This window comes from Bos indicus x Bos taurus, chromosome 12 (assembly GCF_003369695.1).
Source record: "Bos indicus x Bos taurus breed Angus x Brahman F1 hybrid chromosome 12, Bos_hybrid_MaternalHap_v2.0, whole genome shotgun sequence".
NCBI lineage: Eukaryota > Metazoa > Chordata > Mammalia > Artiodactyla > Bovidae > Bos > Bos indicus x Bos taurus.
In genome coordinates this window covers 14,928,447-14,954,152 of record NC_040087.1, presented here as the reverse complement: position 1 = coordinate 14,954,152, position 25,706 = coordinate 14,928,447, and the positions used below count along the sequence as shown (strand labels likewise).

At 40.3% G+C, this 25,706-nt stretch overlaps 1 protein-coding gene across 2 annotated transcripts in view; it reads left to right on the top strand.

Moving 5' to 3' along the window:
- NUFIP1 (nuclear FMR1 interacting protein 1) overlaps positions 1–24,826 on the top strand; it is a 39,587-nt gene extending 14,761 nt beyond the window's left edge. For both annotated transcript variants that reach the window (XM_027557187.1, XM_027557186.1), the window contains exons 6-10: positions 5,566–5,658; positions 12,177–12,370; positions 19,199–19,315; positions 22,394–22,626; positions 23,941–24,826. In XM_027557187.1, coding sequence (XP_027412988.1) covers positions 5,566–5,658; positions 12,177–12,370; positions 19,199–19,315; positions 22,394–22,626; positions 23,941–24,057 — 754 coding nt within the window. In that variant the 3' untranslated portion in view covers positions 24,058–24,826. The remainder of the gene's footprint in view (positions 1–5,565; positions 5,659–12,176; positions 12,371–19,198; positions 19,316–22,393; positions 22,627–23,940) is intronic.
- The last annotated feature ends 880 nt before the right edge of the window (positions 24,827–25,706 follow it).

The following is a 25,706-nucleotide window of genomic DNA, read 5'->3' as shown; positions in this document are numbered from 1 at the left end:
TTCTGACCTCGGACGTGGGGTAACTCCTCTTGGCCACCGCCCTTCGGGCATGGGGTCCTCCCGGCTTCTGCACCTGACCTTGGACGTGGGGTGGCTCCTCTAGGCTTATGAGTCTTTAAAAAAAAATTACAATCTTTAGAAATGTTAATACCCACACTTTATGTGACTGTTTATATCCCTGGGTGGCATAGATACAAGGGATGGTTATAGATGTTAATGCTGGGAAAGATTGTAAGGCAGAAGGAGAAAAGGGCAGCAGAGGATGAGATGGTTAGGTAGCATTATCGACTCGGTGGACGTGAATTTTAGCAAATTCTGGGAGATAGTCAAGGCCTGGAAAGAAGCCTGGTGTGCTGGTAAGAGGTGGACAGGACTTAGCAACTGAACAATAAGAACATAAATGTTGATATATGTAAATGAGATTTGAAAATATTTTTATTGTGGCTGTAATTCTGTTTTGATACTTCAGAGTAAGTGGTTGGAGAAGTTATACCGAGATTCATATTTTTAATTTATGTTATAAATTGTATATCATTGCTAAAGAAACTGGACAGTGTTGATCTGATTAGTAATGCTAATTGGAATTAATATAATTAGTGGTACTTAAGCCACTGTGGTTTTGAACAGTAAATCCTCATCTCACAGGACAAGTTGTCGCTGAGACAAACCAGACTGATGTGTGTTTGGATGCGTTCCTTTCTGCAGTAGCTCCTCATGTGAAGCTGAGCTCTGCCACCTGTGGTTTTTGTGCAGCAAGTGCTTTAGAGGAAAAAATTCACTGGCTCGAGAAACTTACGGAATAGTAACACGTGAACTAGCTTAGGTAGTGTATGCTTATGTAAAGTCCCTGGTGGAAGACCAGTTTGGTTTGCTAATATAATCAAGAAATCTCAGCCGCCTTTGAATTTATGTTAATATACATTATAGCTTTGAGTAACTTCCTGACAAGAGTTTAGTTTGAAATTAGAGGTAAATCTTCAGTATTTGGGGCTTCCCAAGAAAACTAAGATCATGGCATCCGGTCCCATCACTTCATGGCAAATAGATAGGGAAACAGTGGAAACAGTGGCTGACTTTATTTTCTGGGGCTCCAAAATCACTGCCGATGGTGATTGCAGCCATGAAATTAAATGACACTTACTCCTTGGAAGGAAAGTTATGACCAACCTAGACAGCATATTAAAAAGCAGAGACATTACTTTGTCAACAAAAGTCCGTCTAGTCAAGGCTGTGGTTATTCCAGTGGTCATGTATGGATGTGAGAGTTGGACTATAAACAAAGCTGAGTGCCAAAGAATTGATGCTTTTGAACTGTGGTGTTGGAGAAGACTCTTGAGAGTCCGTTGGACTGCAAGGAGATCCAACCAGTCCATCCTAAAGGATATCAGTCCTGGGTGTTCATTGGAAGGACTGATGTTGAAGCTGAAACTCCAATACTTTGGCCACCTGATGCGAAGAGCTGACTCTTTTGAATAAAGCCTCTGATGCTGGGAAAGATTGAGGGCGGGAGGAGAAAGGGACGACAGATGATGAGATGGTTGGATGGCCTCACTGACTCAATGGACCTGAGTTTGAGTGAACTCCGGGAGTTGGTGCTGGACAGGGAGGCCTGGTGTGCTGTGGTTCATGGGGTCGCAAAGAGTTGGACACGACTGAGCAACTGAACTTAAGTGGTGCTGGTGGTAAAGAGTCCACCTGCCAATGCAGGAGACGTGAGAGAGACAGGTTTGATCCCTGGGTCAGAAAGATCCCCTGGAGGAGGGCATGGCAACCCACTCTAGTATTCTTGCCTGGAGAATCCCATGGACAAAGGAGCCTGGTGGGTTGTAGTCCATAGAGTTGCAAAGAGTTGGACACAACTGAGGTGACTTAGCACAGCATAGCATTCAGTATTAGAAAAGGCAAAGATTGTTTATATATGACCAAAGTTACTGAAAAACAGGAGTAGACTCTTGCCCTTAAGATCCTCACTCTAGTAGGAGACATAAGAAGGTCTATAAATTGCCAGGAGACCACAGGCACCAGAAGTCTTCATTTTTGTCACGTGGGGCTAACACGTCAGTCAAGGGATACCTGGTGTCTTTGGAAGGCAGAGCAATCAGATCGTTTTGTAAGACTTTTTGTAAGAGGGGTCATGCCACCCCTCTCCCCACCTCAATATGTTTTAAGGTGTTATTTATTCTTTTTAAATGTGTAGTTCTGACCAACATACGGAGTTCTGTTCAATTAAAAACCTTAAGGCTTTCCACTAATAATCTGCAAAAAAAGACATCACAGCCAAAAAAACTCAAAGTGATTCTTTCTTCATTCCCATCTTCTGGGGTTACAAACGCTGTATGATTTGGCATTAGGGAAAATTGAGTGAGAGAGGTTCATTTCCCAAATCTGGCTTTTCAAGACTGAAACCCACTTCACAGCAGATGGGGTGTCCACTAGGTGGAGTAGTTGTGTGTTGTTTATTTGAAGCAGTTAACTGGCTCTGAGGAAACGCTTAACAGTTGCACCCCCAGTTCTTGCAGAATTCCAGCAGCGGGGGTGTGCTCCTGAAGAATGCTACATCTTTTTGAAGTTTGAAAAGACTTTGAAATAAAAATGTAGTCTGGTTGAAGCAGCTGTGGTTCAGTGAGAGTCCAGAGGGATTTTGTTTTTCTAGAAAACAGGCTTAAGGGAAAAGCCAGTGAGTGGGTGGAGGTTTGAGAAGGAAAGGGTAAGATGTAACCAGAATGAGATATGTGAAGATAATGATTGGTTCCCTGTTGCCCATTTATTGACTCTGGGGCTTAAGAGCTGTCATTGGAGGCTTGTGGCTTAGGCAAAGGGAAGGCAAAGAGGAGTTAAGAAGTGAAAGAAAGAAAAAAAGTGTTGTAGTTTCAGGGTCAGTTCCTTTTGGGGTGTTGGGGAAAGATGGAAGTAGGGAGAAAAGTGATAAAAATAGAGAAACCAACTGTGAAAATATCACTTCTCACAGTCTTTATAGCTTCATAACATCCGTTCTTTACCGGGAGATACTGAACTAAGCTTTATCATGATGTAACTGTACAGTCAGTGTAAGACCGTTCATGATATTTTTTCCAACAGTTTGCTGTGTGTTTGTGTACTTTAGAAACCTGAGCTGTGTCTGTGTCCAAGATCAGACTTTTCCTTAATCTTGTATCTCAGTAGTATGTTGCTGGAAGGAGCTTCCTGATGATCGTATATATAACTAGGTCTTATGTTCCTAGATTCCCGTTTTGGGGAAAAATTTGCTTTCTAGTACCCTTGTTTTCTGTAGTTTTTAGTCTCTTGTGTACAGAAGAGTGGCATAATTTTGGGGAAGAAAGTTTTATTTAAGCACTGAAAAACAGAATCTTAAAACTTTGGGAGGGTTAGAAACAGCCACTACCTTTAGGGAAGTGATAACTTTAATCAGCCAGAAAGAAAAAGTGAGCTGTTATAAAAGACTTCCAGCAAAGGCATTGCCACAACATTCTTGATGTCTCATTTATGGGGTTCTTTCTTGTATCTCACCTAAAATCCATTTGCTGTAACAAATTCTGTATATTCCTTATCACTGAGAAGCGCTTCACACCGTCTGCTTGCTTATTCAGGCAGCACTGTAGGGCCAAGTCCTTGGGTTTAGCATATAGCCCAAGATGTTAAGTCAGGGTTGGTCTGCAGTACTCAGAAGAGAAGTGTTATGGAAATACAAGCAGTAAGAATAAGTGAATTTCAGAGATGTGAGAAGTGTTGAGCAGCTGTGCGTTACGTGTGTAGACGCTGTGGGGCCTGTGAAAGTCATCACCTTTTCCCTCATCATCGCTGCTTGTGTGGAGTTTGTCTTCAGATGGCGAACAGCTGTCGGCCGTCTTCTCTGTAAGATTGCGGTGTTTTTGTCACTTCTTCTCCTTTTAAAGGCTGCGAGTTGTTCCAGTTCCTTTCATCTTTCTTTGGAGGTTTTTATTTTTCATCCTGTTAATCATCTGTGAGTCCCTTCTGAATCCCTTCCAAGTTTGATTTTTCCTCAACATTCCTTTTCAGTTCAGCAGTACAAAGCTGGCTGTATCTCCCTGAGAGTTTCTGATCACTTTTGAGTGTCGTGAGAGGAGGACTTCACACTCGTACCTGCGCTGGAGTCCTTGTATTTGCTTTCTGAAAGTGGAGTCATGTGGTGCTGACTGGCTGTCAGATTTTTATCTCCTGTGACCTTGGTCTTTTCCTCTTATGTTTATTTATAGCTTGTACATTAATCATGTTTTATTTATGAAGTTTATTTTTCTTGGCTGGGTAGATTGCTTTGTCCTGTCCTCGCTGAAATCCATTGCTTTTTTTTTCTAATTACTTCACCGCTTACTCAATGTCATTTCCATTCTTATCCTCCAATGTGCCCAGCCCATGAGCTTCATGTTGTCTGAGCTGTGCACGTCAGTGATGCAGATGTTGTAAAAAGAAGGGTGGAAACAGAATCCTCGAAATAATGGCAGAACACGGTGTGTTGATGTTTCTCAGAATTCATTCTGATGAGCAGCCAGGCCGAGTGGTAGGAGAGCTGTCTGTGTTCACCCTCCTAGGAGCTGTTCCTCTCGCCACCAAGGTTTGGTGCCTCCATTTCCACACAGCTGTGCCAAGGAACAAAGAAAGCTTTGTCGGAGCAATTCATCTTGCACGCTGCTGTCAGATTTAATCTCACTCACTGCCTTGTTCATCTCTCTCCCTGTTCATAACTTTCAGTGGCTCCCCATCACCCCTGAATTAAAAATAGGCTTTCTAGTCTGGCATTCAAGGCACATTTGGGCCCCAGCCTCCCTTTCTGGTCTGATTGCCTGTATCTGTTTCATCCAAAATGAACCACTTGCCACTCCCTGGATATCTCTCTCACTTTGAAACCTTGGTTTGTCTGCATTGTCTGCTCTGCTTGGAGCACTGACACTCTCCCATTGGATTTGTGTCTGTTGACACCATTTAAGGCCAGTGTCTTTCGTGTTCCTTTCTTTGTGGATTTCTTCATCTAGATAATGATCTTTCCTCCCAACCCTCCAATCTTTATGCTCCCAAGGGGGTGCTTATTTTATTTTGTACCTTGTTATAGTTGTTCTTTAGAAATAACCATGCTTTTCTTGTCCTTCCTGGTAGACTGTTCATTTTTTGAGAAGTGTCTCTTCCTTATCTTGGTAACTTTGCATATACCTACTAATTGTGTTTGCGTAAGTACATGTCTAAGAAAATACATTTTTTTCTTACGGTATTTATGGATATGTGCCAAATATGTGAATTATATCCATTTCAGCACATTATATATTTGACTGGCATTCTGTTGTAAGTTCCTTACCTGGTAGCAGATGGACTGGCCACTGGTCTACATCACTGTAGACCTACTATTTTTTACCCTTGAAAAAATCTAGAGTAGCATTGTTGTAGTCTACTTTTGTTACCCTTAAAAATATCTAGAAGGAATTACAAGTTTATATTAATTTACTGTGTTAGTCATTTTTACTTAAACCAAAACTGTTAAATGCAGCAATTGCTTGACTACATAATTAAAACTGTACTCTAAAAGCCCTTTTATAATGGATTCTTATTGTTTTCTAGAAACTACCCAACTCTAGCCAATATTGAAAGGAAGAAAAAGTTAAAACTTGAAAAGGAAAAGAGAGGAGCAGTGTTGACGACGACACAGTATGGGTAAGTTCCTGAAAATTGCTTGCACTCTCAATGCTCATTTTAAATGAATGTACATTCTTACAAATAATAAAAAGAGGACACACCCAAATCCTAAAACCTCTATATTTTCAATTCTGAAATTTTTGCTTTTGTAACTCTTTTGCTGAATTTTTAAAATTATAATTTAAAATAATATACCTATACTCATAGGTATCAGTTCAGTTCAGTCGCTCAGTCATGTCTGAGTCTTTGCAATCCCATGAATTACAGCACACCAGGCCTCCCTGTCCATCACCAACTCCTAGAGTTCACCCAAACTCATGTCCATTGAGTCGGTGATGCCATCCAGCCATCTCATCCTCTGTCGTCCCCTTCTCCTCCTGCCCCCAATCCCTCCCAGCATCAGAGTCTTTTCCAATGAGTCAGCTCTTCACATGAGATGGCCAAAGTACTGGAGTTTCAGCTTTAGCATCATTCCTTCCAAAAAACACCCAGGACTGATGATCTCCTTTAGAATGGATTGGTTGGATCTCCTTGCAGTCTATGGGACTCTCAAGAGTCTTCTCCAACACCACAGTTCAAAAGCATCAATTCTTCGGCACTCAGCTTTCTTCACAGTCCAACTTTCACATCCATACATGACCACTGGAAAAACCATAGCCTTGACTAGACGGACCTTTGTTGGCAAAGTAATGTCTCTGCTTTTGAATATGCTATCTAGGTTGATCATAACTTTCCTTCCAAGGAGTAAGCGTCTTTTAATTTCATGGCTGCAATCACCATCTGCAGTGAGTTTGGAGCCCAAAAAAATAAAGTCTGACACTGTTTACACTGTTTCCCCATCTATTCCCCATGAAGTGATGGGACCAGATGCCATGATCTTAATTTTCTGAATGTTGAGCTTTAAGCCAACTTTTTCACTTTCCTCTTTCACTTTCATCAAGAGGCTTTTGAGTTCCTCTTCACTTTCTGCCATAAGGGTGGTGTCATCTGCATATCTGAGGTTATTGATATTTCTCCTGGCAATCTTGATTCCAGCTTGCGCTTCTTCCAGCCCAGCGTTTCTCATGATGTACTCTGCATATAAGTTAAATAAGCTAGGTGACAATATACAGCCTTGACGTACTCCTTTTCCTGTTTGGAACCAGTCTCTTGTTCCATGTCCAGTTCTAACTGTTGCTTCCTGACCTGCATATAGGTTTCTCAAGAGGCAGGTCAGGTGGTCTGGTATTCCCATCTCTTGAAGAATTGTCCGCAGTTTATTGTGATCCACACAGTCAAAGGCTTTGGCATAGTCAATAAAGCAGAAATAGATGTTTTTCTGGAACTCTCTTGCTTTTCCATGATCCAGCAGATGTTGGCAATTTGATTTCTGGTTCCTCTGCCTTTTCTAAAACCAGCTTGAACATCAGGAAGTTCACAGTTCACGTATTGCTGAAGCCGGGCTTGGAGAATTTTGAGCATTACTTTACTAGCGTGCGAGATGAGTGCAATTGTTCAGTAGTTTGAGCATTCTTTGGCATTGCCTTTTCTTTGGGATTGGAATGAAAACTGACCTTTTGCAGTCCTGTGGCCACTGCTGAGTTTTCCAAATTTGCTGGCATATTGAGTGCAGCACTTTCACAGCATCATCTTTCAGGATTTGGAATAGCTCAACTGGAATTCCATCACCTCCACTAGCTTTGTTTGTAGTGATGCTTTCTAAGGCCCACTTGACTTCACATTCCAGGATGTCTGGCTCTAGGTGAGTGATCACAGCATTGTGATTATCTTGGTCATGAAGATCTTTTTTGGTACAGTTCTTCTGTGTATTCTTGCCATCTCTTCTTAATATCTTCTGCTTCTGTTTGGTCCATACCATTTCTGTCCTTTATCGAGCCCATCTTTGCATGAAATGTTCCCTTGGTTTCTCTAATTTTCTTGAAGAGATCTCTAGTCTTTCCCATTCTGTTATTTTCCTCTATTTCTTTGCATTGATTGCTGAAGAAGGCTTTCTTATCTTTCCTTGATATTCTTTGGAACTCTGCATTCAGATGCTTATATCTTTCCTTTTCTCCTTTGCTTTTCACTTCTCTTCTTTTCACAGATATTTGTAAGGCCTCCCCAGACAGCCATTTTGCTTTTTTGCATTTCTTTTCCATGGGGATGGTCTTGATCCCTGTCTCCTGTACAATGTCACGAACCTCAGTCCATAGTTCATCAGGCACTCTGTCTATCAGATCTAGGCCCTTAAATCTATTTCTCACTTCCACTGTATAATCATAAGGGATTTGATGTAGGTCATACCTGAATGGTCTAGTGGTTTTCCCTACTTTCTTCAATTTGAGTCTGAATTTGGCAATAAGGAGTTCATGATCTGAGCCACAGTCAGCTCCCAGTCTTGTTTTTGCTTCTCCATCTTTGGCTGCATAGAATATAATCAGTCTGATTTTGGTGTTGACCATCTGGTGATGTCCACGTATAGAGTCTTCTCTTGTGTTGTTGGAAGAGGGTGTTTGCTATGACCAGTGCGTTCTCTTGGCAAAACTCTATTAGCCTTTGCCCTGCTTCATTCCATATTCCAAGGCCAAATTTGCCTGTTACTCCAGGTGTTCCTTGACTTCCTACTTTTGCAATCTAGTCCCCTGTAATGAAAAGGACATCTTTTTTGGGTGTTAGTTCTAAAAGGTCTGGTAGGTCTTCATAGAACCGTTCAACTTCAGCTTCTTCAGCGTTACTGGTTGGGGCATAGACTTGGATTACTGTGATATTGAATGGTTTGCTTTGGAAACGAACAGAGATCATTCTTTCGTTTTTGAGATTGCATCCAAGTACTGCATTTTGGACTCCTGTTGACCATGATGGCTACTCCATTTCTTTTAAGGGATTCCTGCCCGCAGTAGTAGATATAATGATCATCTGAGTTAAATTCACCCATTGCAGTCCATTTTAGTTCGCTGATTCCTAGAATGTCAATGTTCACTCTTGCCATCTCCTGTTTGACCACTTCCAATTTGCCTTGATTCATGGACCTAACATTCCAGGTTCTTTGGAAGGAATGATGCTAAAGCTGAAACTTCAGTACTTTGGCCACCTCATGTGAAGAGTTGACTCATTGGAAAAGACTCTGATGCTGGGAGGGATTGGGGGCAGGATGAGAAGGGGACGACAGAGGATGAGATGGCTGGATGGCATCACTGACTCGATGGACGTGAGTCTGAGTGAACTCCGGGAGCTGGTGATGGACAGGGAGGCCTGGTGTGCTGCGATTCATGGGGTCGCAAAGAGTTGGACACGACTGAGCGACTGATCTGATCTGATCCAATGCATAGTATAGTATGAGTATAATAATACCCTATACTCATGTGGTTTTCAGAATGATTTATATTAACAGGTCTTTTCTATCTTTGTACCCTAGCTGAGCAGTTCTCCTTCCCAGAGGCAACCCATTTTATCTTTCTAGAGATATCTCATTTGTATACAGCACATAGATAATAGTCTTTTTTATTCTTTTCCTTTTTCGATATGGTCCTCCATCTTGCTTTTTTTAGCCAAATGATAAATAGTCCTGTATTAATATATAAACAAGACTCCTCATTCTCTGAGGGTGTGTAGGAAGTGTAGGAATATCCCCACAAGGTCGTCTTTTTTTTTCCCTTTAAACCAGTTCTCTATTGACAGACATTCGTTTTCAATCTTTTATTAATAAAAAGTTGCCCTTATTGCTCTGTACATATATTTTACACGTGCAGATATTTCTGAGGGTGGGTTCCTAGAGGTGGATTTGCTGAGTCAAAGACATGTATTCATAATATTGATAGCTAACTGCCAAATATCTGTCATAGAAGCTATCCCAGTTTACTCTCTCAGTAGCAGTGTATGAGACGTCCCATTTCCCCAGTACCTCACCTTCATAGAACTTTTCACATTTTGTTTTGTATTGTGTACAACTCGATGAATTTCTCCATGCATACATACCTACATACCCGTGTAACTTCCACATAGATTAATAATGTATAGAATATATTTACCTCACAGAGCTTTTCTCTCTTAGGCCTTCCCACCTAGTTTTATGCCTCCTCACAAAGGTAACCTCTTTTGATTTCTGTCATCATAGATTTATTTTACCTGTTCTTGGAAACTTGTATGAAAGTGAAAGTGGAATTCGCTCAGTTGTGTCCAACTCTTTGCGACCCCCTTGGAATTCTCCAGGCCAGAATACTGGAGTGGGTAACCTTTCTTCTTCAGGGGATCTTCCCAACCCAGAGATTGAACCCAGGCCTCCCGCACTGCAGGAGGATTCTTTAGCAGTTGAGCCACAGGGAAGTGGAACCCTGTAGTATATCTTCTTTGGTGTAGTTTCTATGGCTGAACGTTATTTTGTGCTATTCATCCATATTGTTGTATACAGCTGTAAATCCATTCTTAATCCATTCTGCTGTATAGAACTCAGTTGTGAGAATATATCTGGGTTGGCCAAAAAGTTAATTCTGGTTTTCCTGTAAGATGGTTCGGAAAAAAAAATGGAACAAACTTTTGGCCATGCCAATATACTCATTCTGCTATTGGACGCTTGGGTGGTTTCCACTTTGGGCTGTTATGAGTAAAGCTGCTATGAACATTCTTTTAAGTGTCTTTTGTGGACATAAGTACTTGCTTACTGTGTGTTTAGTTATGATAGACACAAGCAGTTTTCTGAAATGGTTGTCCTGATTTATATGCCTACTGACTCTGCATCTAATTTCTCTGTGTCCTGTTCAATATGGGGTGTTGTTACACGTTATACCTTTTCCTCATGTCATGCCATTTCCCTCATGACTAATGATGTTGGGCATCTTTTTATATGCTTATTGGTCATTTTGATAATTCTCTTGTGAAGTGCCAGTTCAAGTCTTTGACTGTTTTTAAATAGAGTTGCTTTTCTTGATTTGTAGGCATTACTTACTTAGATACAAGTCATTTTTTGTACAGAGTATAGGTGGTGCAGATACAATCTTGCAACTTGTGGTTTGCCTTTTTGCTCTTAATAGGTGTCTTGTTTTTTGTTTTTTCCTCTCGTATGTTAGTCTCAATAGCACACGTATCTGGGGTCAGGTGGGGGATATCTGCTGATCTTGACAGAGTCACAGCCAGGGGTTGGTTAGCTGATGGCTAGGGTGCCTGTGTAGTTAACCATTTCTCGTAGCCTTCATTCTTGAGTGTAGATCATCTTTCTATCTGATACTATTTTTCTTTTGCCTAAAAGACTTCCTTTAACATTTCTTATAGTGAGGGCGTGCTGAAGATGACTTCTTTCAGCTTTATGTGTCTGAAGAGATCTTTATTTTACCTTCTTATTTGAAAGATAATTTTGCTAGATATGCAGTTCGAGGTTAATGGTGTTTTTGATATTTGCAGTACTTTAAAGATGTTGCCCCACTGTTTTCTTAGTGGCATGGTTTCCAAGAGAAATCTGCTGTTACCATTACCTTGTTCATCTGTGTAAATACCTTTTATCTCTGGTTGCTTTTAAGATTTTCTTTTCATCACTACCTTTAAGTTTATTATTATATGCCTTAGTATTATTTTCTTACCTTGTATTATTGTCCATTGAGGGTATATGTAGTGAACCTTTTCTCAAAAGATCTTTTTTCTTTTTCCTGTGCATAGTTTACATAAGCATGTGCTCACATAATTATTTGTTTTCCTCTTAAGTGTAGTAATTAAGGTGGTTTGAGAGGGCACTTGATTTGAGCTAGCTGTGAAATTGTGCTTGGTCTATGATCTTTTAAGTTTAAACCCCCTGTAACATGAAGAGAATAATACATGAGTTGGCCAAAATGTTTGTTAGGGTTTTTCCGTAAGATGTTATGGAAAAACCAGAACCTTTTTGCCACCCCAATACCTGTCTAATCTATTTCAAGGAGTTATCAAACAAGAAACAAGGTAGCATATTTATAAAATTGTCAGAAACTTCAAGGCTCCTTAAAATTAAGTAGATAAGAGTTTACACACTTTGTAAAGTCTGAGGAATATTTTGTGTGCTAAGTCGCTTCAGTCTTTCCAGCTCTTTGCAGCCCTGTGGACTGTAGCCTGCCGGGCTCCTCTGTCCATGGGATTCTCCAGACAAGAATACTGGAGTGGGTTGCCGTGCCCTCCTCCAGGGGACCTTCCCGACCCAGGGCTGGAACCCACACCCGCACTGGCAGGCGGGTTCTTTACTGCTAGGGCCACCTGGGAAGCCCCAAGGAACATTTTATCTTATGTATAATAGGAGTGAAAGAACGCTGCCAATTAAACTCACTTGCTGTTGATTGTACAACAGAGCCCAATTTAGAGAGATTAAATTATGGGAAGGAAACGTGCAATTTGGAATTGATGAAGTATGATGTATTGTGTATGCTCAGTTAACGCTCTGCCTTTGGAAGCCATTGAGTGTATTTTTTCTGATCTCTTTAGTGTAGTACGTGACAAGTGATTGATCTGACAGCTAAGTTTCTTTTGCATTGAGTGATCTTTTTCAAATTTTTCTTGAAAGGTCAGTGCCTTTTATATTAAGAACTTCATTTTTCTTACTGCAGCAAGATGAAGGGGATGACCAGACATTCGCAGATGGCAAAAATCCAAAGTCCTGGCAAACATCACAAATGGAAAAATGGCCATGCTGAGCAGAGAACAGCTGCTGGGTCAGGGCATCACTTGGGTGATTTGAAGCCTGAAAGTCCACTTGAGGCAAATTCAGACCCCCTGGGTGTTTTGGTAAACACTGATTCTGGTAAGCTAAATAGGAAAACACCGTGTTTTTAAGAGTATAGACAATGATGCAGAAGTTGATTCTTCACATCCTTGTGCATGGAAAGTTTAATGGCAAAAATGTAAAAAAGTAGAATGATGCTTTTGTTTCTAATAGGAGTGTCTTATTTAAAACCTCACTTTAAGAAACTTTTTATGAATCTTGGAAATGAATGCATGAAGCAGGCAGAATGTGGGAGAAAGATTATATTTATTGTGTAATTTGCATAGTATCATATAATCTTGGAAATGTCTTAAGATTGTTTTGAATGTATTGATGCTGTGAATTCAGATTTACACCATTAGATGAATTTTCCCACCTAGAAAGCAGTAATTCCAAGGGAAGCCAGTATTTATGCTGCTCAGCATGAACTTGGTCTCTTTGGGTAAATAACATTAATTCAGTATATTAAATAATACTGTTCTTCCTCACAGCATAGAATATATTTATATGTTTATTATTTATTCTTGAGTTCCCTCTAGAATTTAGGAGATATGTTTACTCTTGCTTACAAGTTGAAAAATTAAAGGACAGAAATGTTGCTGTCACAGAAAGATATCATTCAGCCTCTAAGGCTTCATTTCTCTTCTGAAAAATGAAAACATCAGTGTAAATATTTTACCATCTTTCCTTCTAGTAACAAGGTGTGAGGCTTTATCTAGTTGCTAGTGCTTCTTCTTCTGCAAAGGCGTGTTACCAGTGAGTGGACTGATGAGTGATTGTGGTAGCTTTGCCAGCAGGCCCTGCTCAGCTTGGGGGAAGGTGGCTTCTGCGATAATCACACAGCAGATTATTGAACGTAAATGATGGGAAGAAATGGGCGGGGACGTGGCAACTGCTTCACTGACTAAATCAGGATGGAAAAAGATCTTGGCATAAAGAGATGTTGGGCTAAGAATGACAAGATAAAATTCAGTAGGAATAGTAATAATAAATGTTTTAACACCAACTAAGGAGAAAGCAATGGCACCCCACTCCAGTACTCTTGCCTGGAAAATCCCATGGACAGAGGAGCCTCGTAGGCTGCAGTCCATGGGGTCACTAAGAGTCGGACACGACTGAGCGACTTCACTTTCATTTTTCACTTTTCACTTTCATGCATTGGAGAAGGAAATGGCAACCCACTCCAGTGTTCTTGCCTGGAGAATCCCAGGGACGGCAGAGCCCGGTGGGCTGCTGTCTATGGTGTTGCACAGAGTCGGACATGACTGAAGCGACTTAGCAGCAGCAGCAGCAGCAGCAGCAGCAACACTTATTAAGTAAGGTACTTAACTGTGCTCTAAGTGCTTTGTGTATAGTAGCTCTTTGCTTCATAACAACCTTTCACGTACATGCAGTTGCTGCTTCCATTTTTGAACCGAGGCACTTAGAGTCGTGTACCTTCGTCACGCTGCTAGTTAGTGACAGAGTCAGAGTTAGGGGTCTTAGTCCTAGTACACGGCACTACCTCCAAATGTGAAGTCTGAATCTGGCCCTCAAAAGCAAATCCGTGTTGTATGGGTCTAGGAGAGTTGAGATGTGAAAGAAAAAGCATCTTCTTATCCTTGCTGATAGCGAGGAAAAGGCAGAAGGCATTTGGGGCCAGGGCTCAGTTTACTCTTGGGTACTGATTTTTTTTTTTCCTTCAAAAAGTGTTGGAGAGTGCCCACATAGTTATTCAGGCTTACAGCTTGTGACCTTGATGATGAAATACAGTCTGTGCCTAAATAGAAACTTCCACGTCATTAAAATACTTGAAACACAAATACAAAGATTACTGTTATAAACATTAACTAACTTGAAAATTACATAATTCTTTGCTTTATGCAACTTTCTAAATGAACATTTGAAGGGTTCTTTAATGTTGAATAGTCTTTGCCTTCGTATTGTTAGCTCTGGTTGGGCAATTCTGTTTTCCCATTTTTTTAAAGAAGTGTTTCAGTGTGTGCTAGTCTGGTGAAGCATTAACGGAAAGATGACCGTTTTACACGTGCCTGTATTTAAGCCTGTATCTAGATCTTCGAGAGACACTTTAGACCTGAGAGACAGTAGTTAAATGCCTTTCCTCCTAATAATAGAAAGCATTCAGTCAGGTTCCTAGGAGCAGTTGAGTGAGAGATATCAAGTCATTTTGTTGTGGCTTAATGGTGAAACCCTTATTTTTGTGAAGGTCAGAGAGGAACATGTAAGGCATGAATACAAAAATCCTAAGAGTAAGCTATAAACTTTTGATGTTCCTTGAGGAAATCAGAATACCAACAATCAAATTATGGTTGCTGGATTTTATAGGAAAGGTTCCATTAAACTCCTGTTATCCTTTACTTGGGATTTCTTCTGGACTTTTACGCTTTACAAATCTAAGTTTCCGAGCACTGGTCTTTCAGCTGTCCACTCCCAAGTATAGCTCCAGGGAACCACGTGTGCCCTTGTTTCACATACCCTAAGCGTTCTCAGTGTCTCAACTCTCCAGTTATCAGTTTTCCCTTGTTTAGAGAAGCTTCGTTTCGCATGAGCCAGAGTCACATGTGGTGTGTCCCCAGAACATAACTGAAGGTAATGAAATGGGAAAAGAGCTGTTCATTTGTGTGAGCTCCTAGCTCTTGCCCTTAGGAAGGCAGTTAGCAATAGTGAGCTGTAGGGCACTCCTAGTGCTGAGTACACCAGCCACCCAGGCTGTGGTTTTAACATCTGTCTAAAATTCTTTGCTATTCCTTATTCCAAGAGATAGAGCCTCATTTCCTTCCCCTTGAATGTGGGCTGGACTTAGTGACTTGTTTCTAGAAATAGAGTAAGAAAAGAGAAGAAGAGTAACTTTATGGTGGGGACCCCCAAGTGGTCACGGCTGACGTCACCAGTAATAAGTCGGGTTGATGTGTACCGCCTGATACATGACGAGAAGGACACTACCTAGAATCCATAACCTCAGTCTAATCATCAGAAAACATCAGACCCACCTACGGGATATTCTGCAGTAATTGACCAGTAGTCTTTAAAAACAGTCAAGTTCGTGAAAGGCAAGGAAATACTGAAGAATTGTCACGGATTGGAAGAGGACACAGATCAAGGAGTCCGGAGACTGAACGTGATGTGCTATGGTGGATTGACTCCTAGAACAGAAAAAGGACAGTAGTGGAAAAACGGGTGAAATTACAGCACAGTCTGTGGTTCAGGTGGTAGTACTATCCCAGCGTTCATTTGTTAGCTGTGGTAAATGCACTGTGGTTATGTAAGATGTTAATATTAGGGGAAGCTAGGGTTTATGGAAAATCTTGGCACTAGCTTTGCAACGCCTGTGTAAATCTAAAATGGATTTAAAATATAAAGTCTAGAGAAAAAGGAAGGCAGGAAGAAGGGTTGATATGTAGGCCAATTAAAGCTGTGCAGTCCACTTCTTGAATTGGGGGGAAATACTTGCCTCCAGGTTTCATTTTCCTGTGTTTTCTTTATAATTCATTTTCTGATTATAAAAATGATGCAAAAAATGGGGGGAAGAAAGGAAAAGCATAAGATAAAAAGCAATATACTTCCTTAACTTATGGAGACAGCCACTGCTCACATTTTATATCCCTCAGTATTTTTCTTAGATACATATATGTGATTTTTTTAAGAAAAATAGAATCATTTTATTGAAAAAAAGAAATAGTCTCTGAATGCAGATGAAGCCAGGTTTCTGTTTTGGCCCCACCTTGGCACAGTTCTGTCATTCTGTTCTAGTTACCCGTTTTGAACTTGTCCTTATTTAACTCATTCATGCAACAGTTTGTTCTTCAAATATTTATTGAGCATTTATGTACTGTTCTAGGCTTGGAGGATATAGTATACTGAACAAAGCCAAACCCCTTCTCTCCTGTACCTTATGTTCTTTTTGGGGAAGCTACAGTAAATAAATATGGGTTGATATCGGTTGATATCCTTCATGAGGACGAGTAACGCCAAGGGAAAGGACTGAGAATGGCAGCTGGAGAAAGCAGTGTGCTATTTAGTATAATTAGCAAAGGCATCTCTGATAAGGGGATACTAAGAATTCTGAGTGAAATTAGGAGCTGAGACTTGAGAGTTTTCCAAGCAGAGAAAGCAACAATTGCAAACACCCCATGGGGAGAGCATGCTTTGTGTACTTGGGGAACAACAGGGTTGGAGTGGAGTAAGGCAGGAAGAAGGTGGTGAAGGATCAGCTCAAATAGGGTCTTGTCTAAGGCAGGAAAGGACTTGGGACTTTACTCTGAGGTTGAGCAGAGAGGTGATGTGATGTGTTAAAGTGGCGAATGGACTGCAGAGGTGGGCAGATCATATCAGGCTGTTCTTTTAGTAGGATGCTAGAACTGTCTGGGTAAGAAATGTTGACTTGGATTGCGGTTGTAGGAGTGAAGTAATTTGTGTGATTCTGGATATATGTTCAAAACAGAGCTGACAGTATTTGTTGCTGGATTGGATATGGTATGTGAGAAAGTGAAGAGTCAGGGTGATTGCTAGGTTTTGCTGTAACCATTGAAAAAAGCTGGCATTTACTGAGATGGAGGCCAACTGGTAGGCATGTTTGCAGGAGAAATCAAGTGTTTTTTGTTTTGTTTTGGGGCATGCTAACCTTTGAGATGCCTGTTTGATATCTAAGTAGAGATGTTGAACAGTTAGTTTATTCTGGGCTTTAGGGGAAAACTGAAGGTATACAGTTGTGATTTATTGGCCTCCAAATAGTACTTTAAGATTTGAGATAAAGTGAAATCATAAGAGGAGAAAGAGGCACAGAGGGAAAGCTTGCTGAGGATTGGACCCAGGGACAACTCAAGAATTTTGAAGTTGGTCAATGAAGAGAATTTAGTAGGGAGACTAAATTCTGGGAAAGGAGAGCCAAGTGAAAGGGTTCTGGAAGTCACATGAAGGTCTCCCGTTGACCTTGAACAATTTCAGGGGTTAGGAGCGCCAGCCCCCCACGTGCTTGAAAACTCGGGTCTAACCTGTAGTTTGCCTTTCGTGTAATGTGGTTCTTCTGCATCCACAGCCCTGAATCCATGGATTCAGCTAATTGCAGGTTGGTTTCAGTAGTATTTCGTATTGAAAAATAGCTGTGTGTAAGTGGACCTGTGAGCTTCAAGCCTGCGTTGTTCAAGGGTCGGTCGCACTATCAGATGTTGTCACTAGGTTAAGTAAGATGAACACCAGCAACTGACCTTTAGACGTGGCAACACAGAAGAATCCGGTGACCTTGGAAGAAAAAGTTCACTGGTGTGGTGAGCCTGAAAGACAGATTGAAGTAGATTCTAGAAGGTCAGATAGTTGTAGGAAATTTCAGGCCCAAGCGACTTCCCTGGTGAATTATATAAATAGTTGGGGTTTTGCTATGAAAGGGAACAGAGAAATGGGCTGTAGCTGAAAGACATTTCTTGGCATTATTCTTGACCGTAGAGAGAGTTTGGTAGGATGACTTAATTTTCAGAGGACTTTATATATCTGTAGGAGATATTCTAGCCCACTAGTTAATACTTGGGATTTAGAGTCAGGTAGCCAGGATTTAAATTTGACCTGGCTGTTGTATTGTTCTGTTACCTGAGGGATCATCCAGTTCAGATTCTCTTGAATTTTGGTATTATCACCTGTAATTAATAATGAAGGTGATACTTCAAAAGCGTTAAATGAGCTCATGCTTCTAAAGAGCATTATTTAGTCATCTGTATTGTACTTTTTGGTGCTTCTACATTTTGGCATATCATCGTTTAAACAATGAGATGAACAGTCTCCACACTAATATTGTTGCAGATTCTGTTTTATCCACTAGTCATTTATAAATAAAACTGCATATTTTCAATTCCCCTTTATTAATTCAGGAGAAAAGATAAGAAGTTAGCTCGGAATTGACGAGGAGCAGTTTTTGGAGTGGGTGCCGGGCAGTGTGGATTGGTGGAGAGGGGCTCTCACTTCATCGACCGGAAGGTGGTCGTTCCATGCTCACTTCCTTTTTCCTGCGGGCGTGCTTCGGTTTCCCTTGGACCGACTTGGTGAATGTTCAGTACTGTCTTGAAACATTTTCTCTTGGTTGTGGGGTTGAGCTGGTTCATTACACAAGCAAGTTATTGTCTTCATTCTTCCGTCAGGCACTACTGACTTGTTCAGAATAAATGTAATACACTTTCAGAGGTGCCAAAAATAAACGCAATAGGTGGTGTCCTGGGGCTACAACTAAACTTGCTGGGCTCTGATCAAACACTTCACCTTTGGCAGGCTCTTAGTACTCGCTAAATTCTCGTGCTTGGCTTGTTTACTTAAGTTCTTAGAAGTTCTCAACAATAAAAATTTAGGGCAGATTCAGTGAGGCGTTATGTTTATGCCTTTAACTGTAGAAAGGTTGAAATACTACTTGTACCCTCTAAACCAGTCTTGAAAAGAGTGGCCATTTATATTTTATTTACTCCAAATCTAATTTTCAGAGTCTATGATCCTAGTCCAGTGATGTTAAAAATACATTTATGGCTTTCCTGGTACTGTAATAAAATGAATTAATATCATGAAATAAAATAATAACAAAGACTGTATAATTCATTTAGAGAAGACTCAAGTTCCATAACCAGTGAAGCATGGTAAGAGACTTGAGTTGCATATAGCTTCCATTTGCCCCTCTGTTTTCTCTTTGGGGCAGATAGCTTCTCTGACTGTGAAGATTTAAACCAAGGGGAAAATTTTCAAGTCTCCTGGGTTTCGTTTTCAGGAAGATTGAGGACATGATCAGAAAGTGCTTTCTTTTCACTAACATGAGGGGGTGGGGGGCTGTCAGCTTTCATTTTTATGCTGGTAGATATTTTTGATGTACAGTTTCATTCTCAGTGCTTCCTGTTTCAGAGTCTGACAAAGAGGAGAAACCGCAGAGTGCTGTCATACCCAAGGAAGTGACCCCAGCGCTGTGCTCCCTGATGAGCAGCTACGGCGGCCTCTCGGGGTCAGAGAGTGAGCCGGAAGGTGAGCCTGGCTCCGGGTGGTAACAGTGGGTGTGGCTCGCTCCACTGTTGCCTCTGATGTACACTGTGCATCAGTAGCATCCTTTCACGTGTATGTATCTGAGGACGAGATGTGTCTTGCACATTCTTAAGTTGAGCCTCAAATTCCTTTCTCATTTGATTCCGAAGTTAACATGGGATGAAGGGACGTGGGAGAGATGGAGAACTGTGTTGCTCCTCTAGGAGAAAGGGGCAAAAATAACATAATGAAAGAAGAGGAAGGGGAAGAGATATCCACTAGTGAAATCAGAGAAAATTCTAAAAGATAAAGCAAAGGAAGTTAATACTCCTTCCCACTCTCAAGAACCCTTGTCTTAACACGTTTCGCACCTTTTGAAGCTGGAGAGGGGTCCTTTATGACAAAGAGGATGGTAAAATTCCTTACCTGTATATGGGGCATCGCTCCTTATAGAGCACATGTACCTAAGCTGTCTCCTTCGGAGAACACGGGAATCGTATGTGCTTGTGTTGCATTAGCCTGTGTATTTTAAAGGTTGGGAGACATGGAATCCTTTTGATAGTGTTTCTGAGAAGTTAATGTTATTCAGGATACATGTTTTAACCTTAAAAGGTGATGACAAACTCCCCCTCCCCCCAAAAAAAGCAATGGTGATAAACCAACTCAATGTCTGGCATCTCTTCTAGGGCCTCCTAACAGGGCTACGAGTAGGCTTGGCAGTATGGGCAACTCGAGCCAAGGTTCACACCAGTAACCCAGCGTTGGTTTCGTGAATAACCGTGTGTCCTGTCGCGCCTCTGACCCTGGCTCTGCATGGTCTTTACATCTGGGCTTCACCAGCCACGAGAGAATTCTGAGTGTGTGTCTCACATGCATCATCACAGTAGGGGCTCTACCGAAGACAGGAATAGAGGGTCTTCAAAGTGAAAATGTAGGATGAAAGGGAGGTTTAAATGTAATTGGATGAAGATGGCAGGACTTTTAATGTTGACTAAGCTAGAGAAAATCAATGTTTATGTAGTTGGAAAATGCTGAAGAAGAAAGAGTTGGGCTTTAATATGAAAGTTAAGGTTTAGATCTGGGTATCTATAACATACAGGTTTTTTTTTTCCTCTTTTTGAAAGGCCAAGCTTTACCATGTTAACTGGTTAAAGGCTGCTTGAATTTTGAAATATAATCTGCTTTGGGTTTATCAGAGGAGTCCTTTACAGATGGTTGCCTCCTCTTCTTTTTTTTTTTTTTTTTGAATTTTAAGAAAAACAGTATTTAGTTCCTTACTCTTGTTTCTAGTACACTGATATGAAGATGAAGTTATTCTTTAAACACATATTACGTTTCCTGCTTATCTTGTGTATTTATGACAGGTGATAGCAAAGAACACTATTACCAGATTACTGAATCCCATAAAAACAAGCCATACAAATGCTTTCCTCTCTCATTCCTAAGATAAGATATTTAATAGTTTTATACTCATGTCTTCATTTTGAGACTGCCACTTTGAGGAGGCAGAGAGGAAACTGGAAGGGATCAAGTTTTCAGCCCTTTATTTTATAGACGCTGAAGCTTCAAGAGGACACACTGGCAAAACTAGTATGTGGCAAAGCTGACGTAAAGCTTAGGTCTAAAGGAGCCAACTGCATTGCCTTCCGTTACATCTTTCTTTGTGTGGCAATAGGTGGTGCATAGCTATTCTTTTGACTTTGTATGAATTCAGTTTGACTGATTGTCTAAAATGTCTTGCCTTCAGGAAAAAGTCCTTGCTTCACATTCCTAAGCCTTAGGAATTATTTTATGTAATTTGAATTTGCTTTTATTAAGCCATCCAGGTCACTAGCAGATTTCTAGCTTGCAGTGTTACTGGGCTATAGATTGGGATAGGCTATTGACACAGCAGGACTTTGCAATAAGTGAAACAAGGAAATAAAGTGAGCCTTCTCTGAACCATGAAATAGCATCTCTGTTGTTTTTGTTTTAGTCTCTAAGTCATGTCCTACTTTTGTGACCCCATGGACTATAGCCTGCTGGGCTTCTCTCTCCATAGGATCTCACAGGCAAGAAAATTGGAGTGGGTTGCTATTTGCTACTCAAGGGGATCCTCCTGACCCAGGGATCGAACCCACGTCTCCTGGAGCTCCTGCATTTCAGGCGGATTCTTTACAGCTGACCCACTGAGGAAGCCTGTGGTTATCAACCATTAGTATGGTTATTAACCGTGTACTATTTTCAGTATGATGTCTCAGGGAATAGGGAGGCCTGAGGAGGAAGAGAGAGAGAGGAGCATGGCAGGTAGGGGGAGCAGGCAGAACATAACATTGATAAGTTGACTGTCTTATATGGACATGGTTCATGGTGACCCCAAACAGTTATAATAGTAGTATCAAAGATCAGAGATTACACATGCCCATAACATAATAACAGTGAAAGTTTGAGACATTGAGCAAAAATCATCAGAATATGATGCAGAGACACGAACAAACAGTGTTGGAGAAATGGTGCTAACAGACTTGGTCAGTGTTGCCACAGACCTTCAATTTGTACAAAATGCTTTGTCTCTGAAGACCATTAAATCAAAGCACAGTAAAACGAGGTGTTCCTGTAATTTAAGAATTTTACAGCAGTATGCTTAGGTTTTCCTCTTCCCTCCCTTTGTGCTGTGCTCTCAGGTTTTAGTTCTGCAGATGCTGATAAGCCCCACAGACATTGTTGTTATGCATTTTTGCTTTCAGTTGTCAATTATCTTTACAAAATTTTTTCAAATGAAAAAGGTCGTTTGTATTTATCCACATATCGACTGTCTCTGGCCCTCTTCACTCCTATGTGTAGATCCAAGTTTCCATCTGGTATTACTTCTTTCATAGGGATCATTTTCCATAGCTCTTGACACTAATCTCCTCAGTTATTGGCAGTCATAGTTCCCAATTTGAAAAATTTTGTAATACACTGTACATGCTCAGTTTTAAGTAAGTAACTGTTATGGCTGGGGAAGGAGATTATTGTGGGGGGTGTTTTTATTGGTTATTTTTGGAAGTTTTACCTGTTTTTTAATTTGTTATTTTTGTGTTTATTTTTCATCACATGTAGAAGCTCCCATCAGGACTGAAGCAGACATTCTGGCAGAAGACCAGGTTCTTCATAGCAATACTCCTAAGAAACCAAGTCAAGATGTTAAAGCAACTGTTAAAAATTCCTCAGAAGCCAAGTGTGAGAGCCAAAAGAGAAGTTTTAAAAACACAAATCCTAAGAGGAAAAAGAATGATCTCAACTATCGAACATTATTTGAACCAAGAACACACCATCCATATCTCCTGGAAATGGTAAGTGGTCTTTGTGTTCTCGTGTCCTGAGAATAGAGCTGCTGGGCTTGTGTGTGTGTGTGTGTGTCCATCCCTGTGTGTTTTAAGGTTACCAGAGACATATGCTCCTTGAAGAATTATGTATGTATCTTAGTTCTGAAACTGCCTTTGGAATATAGCTGATACTCAGTAAATGTGGAATAATTACAGTTTTCAAAACTGCTTAAAATAAAGGAACCCAGGCTTAGGTAGTTGGTAAAGTATATCGAAGTGTACTGACCTTTTTTCAAATTTTCATTGAAAGCACAACTAAATACAGTGCAGGCTAAAGGGAGAAAAAGGGTATTGTGTGTTTGTTTTGTGTTTTGTTGACTTTATTCTCAGTGTGATGTGCTCAAAAGCTTACAATTTTTCTTTAAATTATAAAGAAATAGTGCCTCTTTTGATTCTGGGTAATGGACATTAAGCTGTTCAAAGATCTGAGCCTTTCATGTCTAAGAGTGATGGAGATACCCTGGAATCTCTAGTGGGGTTGTGAAACTGCCTGGTGACGCTCTGTGCAGAGTTGGGTTTCTGCCTGGTTAGGGAGGTGCCTGTACTACAGCTCGAGGGCTCTGTGACTGCAGACCCGCATGGTGCATACAGGCACAGTTGCTTCTTAATAAAATCGATCTGAAATGTACTATTTCGTAAATTTTGGTGCTATGTAAAGGAAACTGCATTTTTAAAATGTTTTCCTTGTAAGTGGTATATTAAATCATCTGTTTACTGAAAGTTCCTCTGTGGGTGTTTCTGAACTACAATGACAGCAGAAATAAGATGAGTGTTACATTATTCTTTTTGGCAAATCACATGTGATTCCTTGGTTATGTATTCTAGATACCAGGGATTTTCAGTTTTCTTTCAATTACAGTAAGCACAAAAGTGGGAAGTCCTGAAAGACCAGGAATGTTGGGATTATTTACTGCTAGTTTCATTATTACTGTATTTACTATAGCTTCATACCAGTTTCTATACTGTTTATAGATTTGGGTTTGGGAGGATCCTGTTTAACACAGTTTTTAGATGTAAAGAATTGTAAGCTTCTAAACCTAGTTTTCCCATCACTTTCTTGATACTCCTGGAGAGGACCTTGGATACTAGTGTTTAAATCTCGATAGTTTTGGTTAAAAGGAGATATTCTTACATTGTTTTTTAGTGAAATAATTAGTAAATATAATACAAATCTTTATTATTCCGTGTTCTTCATATAGAGAAGGCACACAGAATATCTTAGATGCTGTTTCTTGTATGTATTTTATTTAAAAGCTAATCTTTTTCTTTATTATTTTTTAGCTGTTAGCTCCGGACATTCGACATGAAAGAAATGTGATTTTGCAGTGTGTTCGGTACATCATCAAAAAAGACTTTTTTGGACTTAATACTACTACTGTGAACACTAAAGATGAATAGGTACCCGGTGTTTCAGCACACACATCTGAAGCATGTAGGATAGTAACAAACTCAAGTTTGTGGGTGAAAAGTCTTCTTTTTTCAACTGGATTTAGTAATTAAATTGTAAGCCTCATGGGCTATTGTGTAGGATTTTCAAGTCTTTGACGCTATATAAATAAATAGCTAATTGATTTTTAAGACTGTCTGTATTGTTGGGATCATATGTAATATTTGCTGGCAGAATTCTACTTTGTATTTATTGCTGTTGTATAAGGAAGTCTACTCTTGGGCCAGATAAGAATTGAAGATGCTGGTTTACTGGTAAGGAAAAAAACTTAAAAATTTTTTAAATTAAGCTGAGGAGAACTGTAGGTTGAGGAGAGAAATACAGTCATTTTGTTTTTAATAAATGGGAGAGGAAAGTCATTCTTTAACCCCTGCAAAAGGAGGGTATTTTAAAATAAACCAGAATGAATTAATACGATGAGAACATCTTGAAATTTAAATTTCTGCTGTTTATTTCAAAGGACATGTTGACATTCACCTATTGGCAGCTCAGGTATTGATCATTTGAAATAGTACAGATATGGCTTCTGTTTATGTTCAGTTCAGTAGAAGTGCTTCTTTTTGGTATGGTTCAGAATTGGACGTTTTAAAATTTTTTTCCTGTGAAAAAGTATGTAAAGTATAGTACTTGATGAGGTTCAGTTAATTTTTTACAGCATAAACAGTAATTTGTAAAATATCATATGAGATTTAAAGAATTAAAATTTGCTTATAAAGGTAATCATTGAACCTTAAAATATGTTTTAAATAAATAACAGCTACTAAGGTTTTTTTTATCTCCTGTAATGCCAGAGGTTCCGGTCTTTTATGTTCTGGTCGTTTGTGCTAGCTAGTGCTAGAGCTCTACTCTTTTTTTTAATGCATTTATTTTTAATTGAAGAATAATTCCTTCACAATATTGTGTTGGTTTCTGCCCTATTATCCACATGAGTTAGTCACAGGTACACATATGTCCCCTCTTTCCTAAGGCTCCCTCCCGCCTCCCACCCCGTCGCACCCCTCCAGGTTGTCCCAGAGCCCGGGTTTGAGTTCCCCGAGTCATACAACAGCAGATCCCCACTGGCTGGCTGTTTCACACGTGGTTGCGTGTGTTTCCATGCTCCTCTCTCCGTCCGTCCCAGCCTCTCCCTCCTCTGCCCGCCGGGTCCGTGTCTGTTCGCTGTGTCTGTGTCCAGTGCTGCCGTGCAAGCAGGTCCGTCAGCGCCACCTTTCTAGATTCCATATAGATGCATTGATCCATGATACCTGTGTTTCTCTTTATGGCTGATTTCTCTCTGTATGATAGGCTCTGGGTTCATCCATCTCATCAGAACTGACTCAAATGCATTCCTTAAAGCTCCTCTCTTGACATTCAGCCAAAGGAGCTAGATTTTTAAAATTTAGTCTCTTGTAGTTGGAAAATTAATTTTATTTGACATCGTGATTATTGAAATCCAGGAATCTTGACTTCAAGAAGTAGGACAAGAGAGCTGATAGCAGCCCTCTGCCCCTTTTGCTCCTCTATGTATATAAGATCTCATCCCGAATCCTGGAACATCTGGTACCTAACACCGTGACATCACAGACCTGAGATTAACAGTCATATTGACGTCAATGTTTCC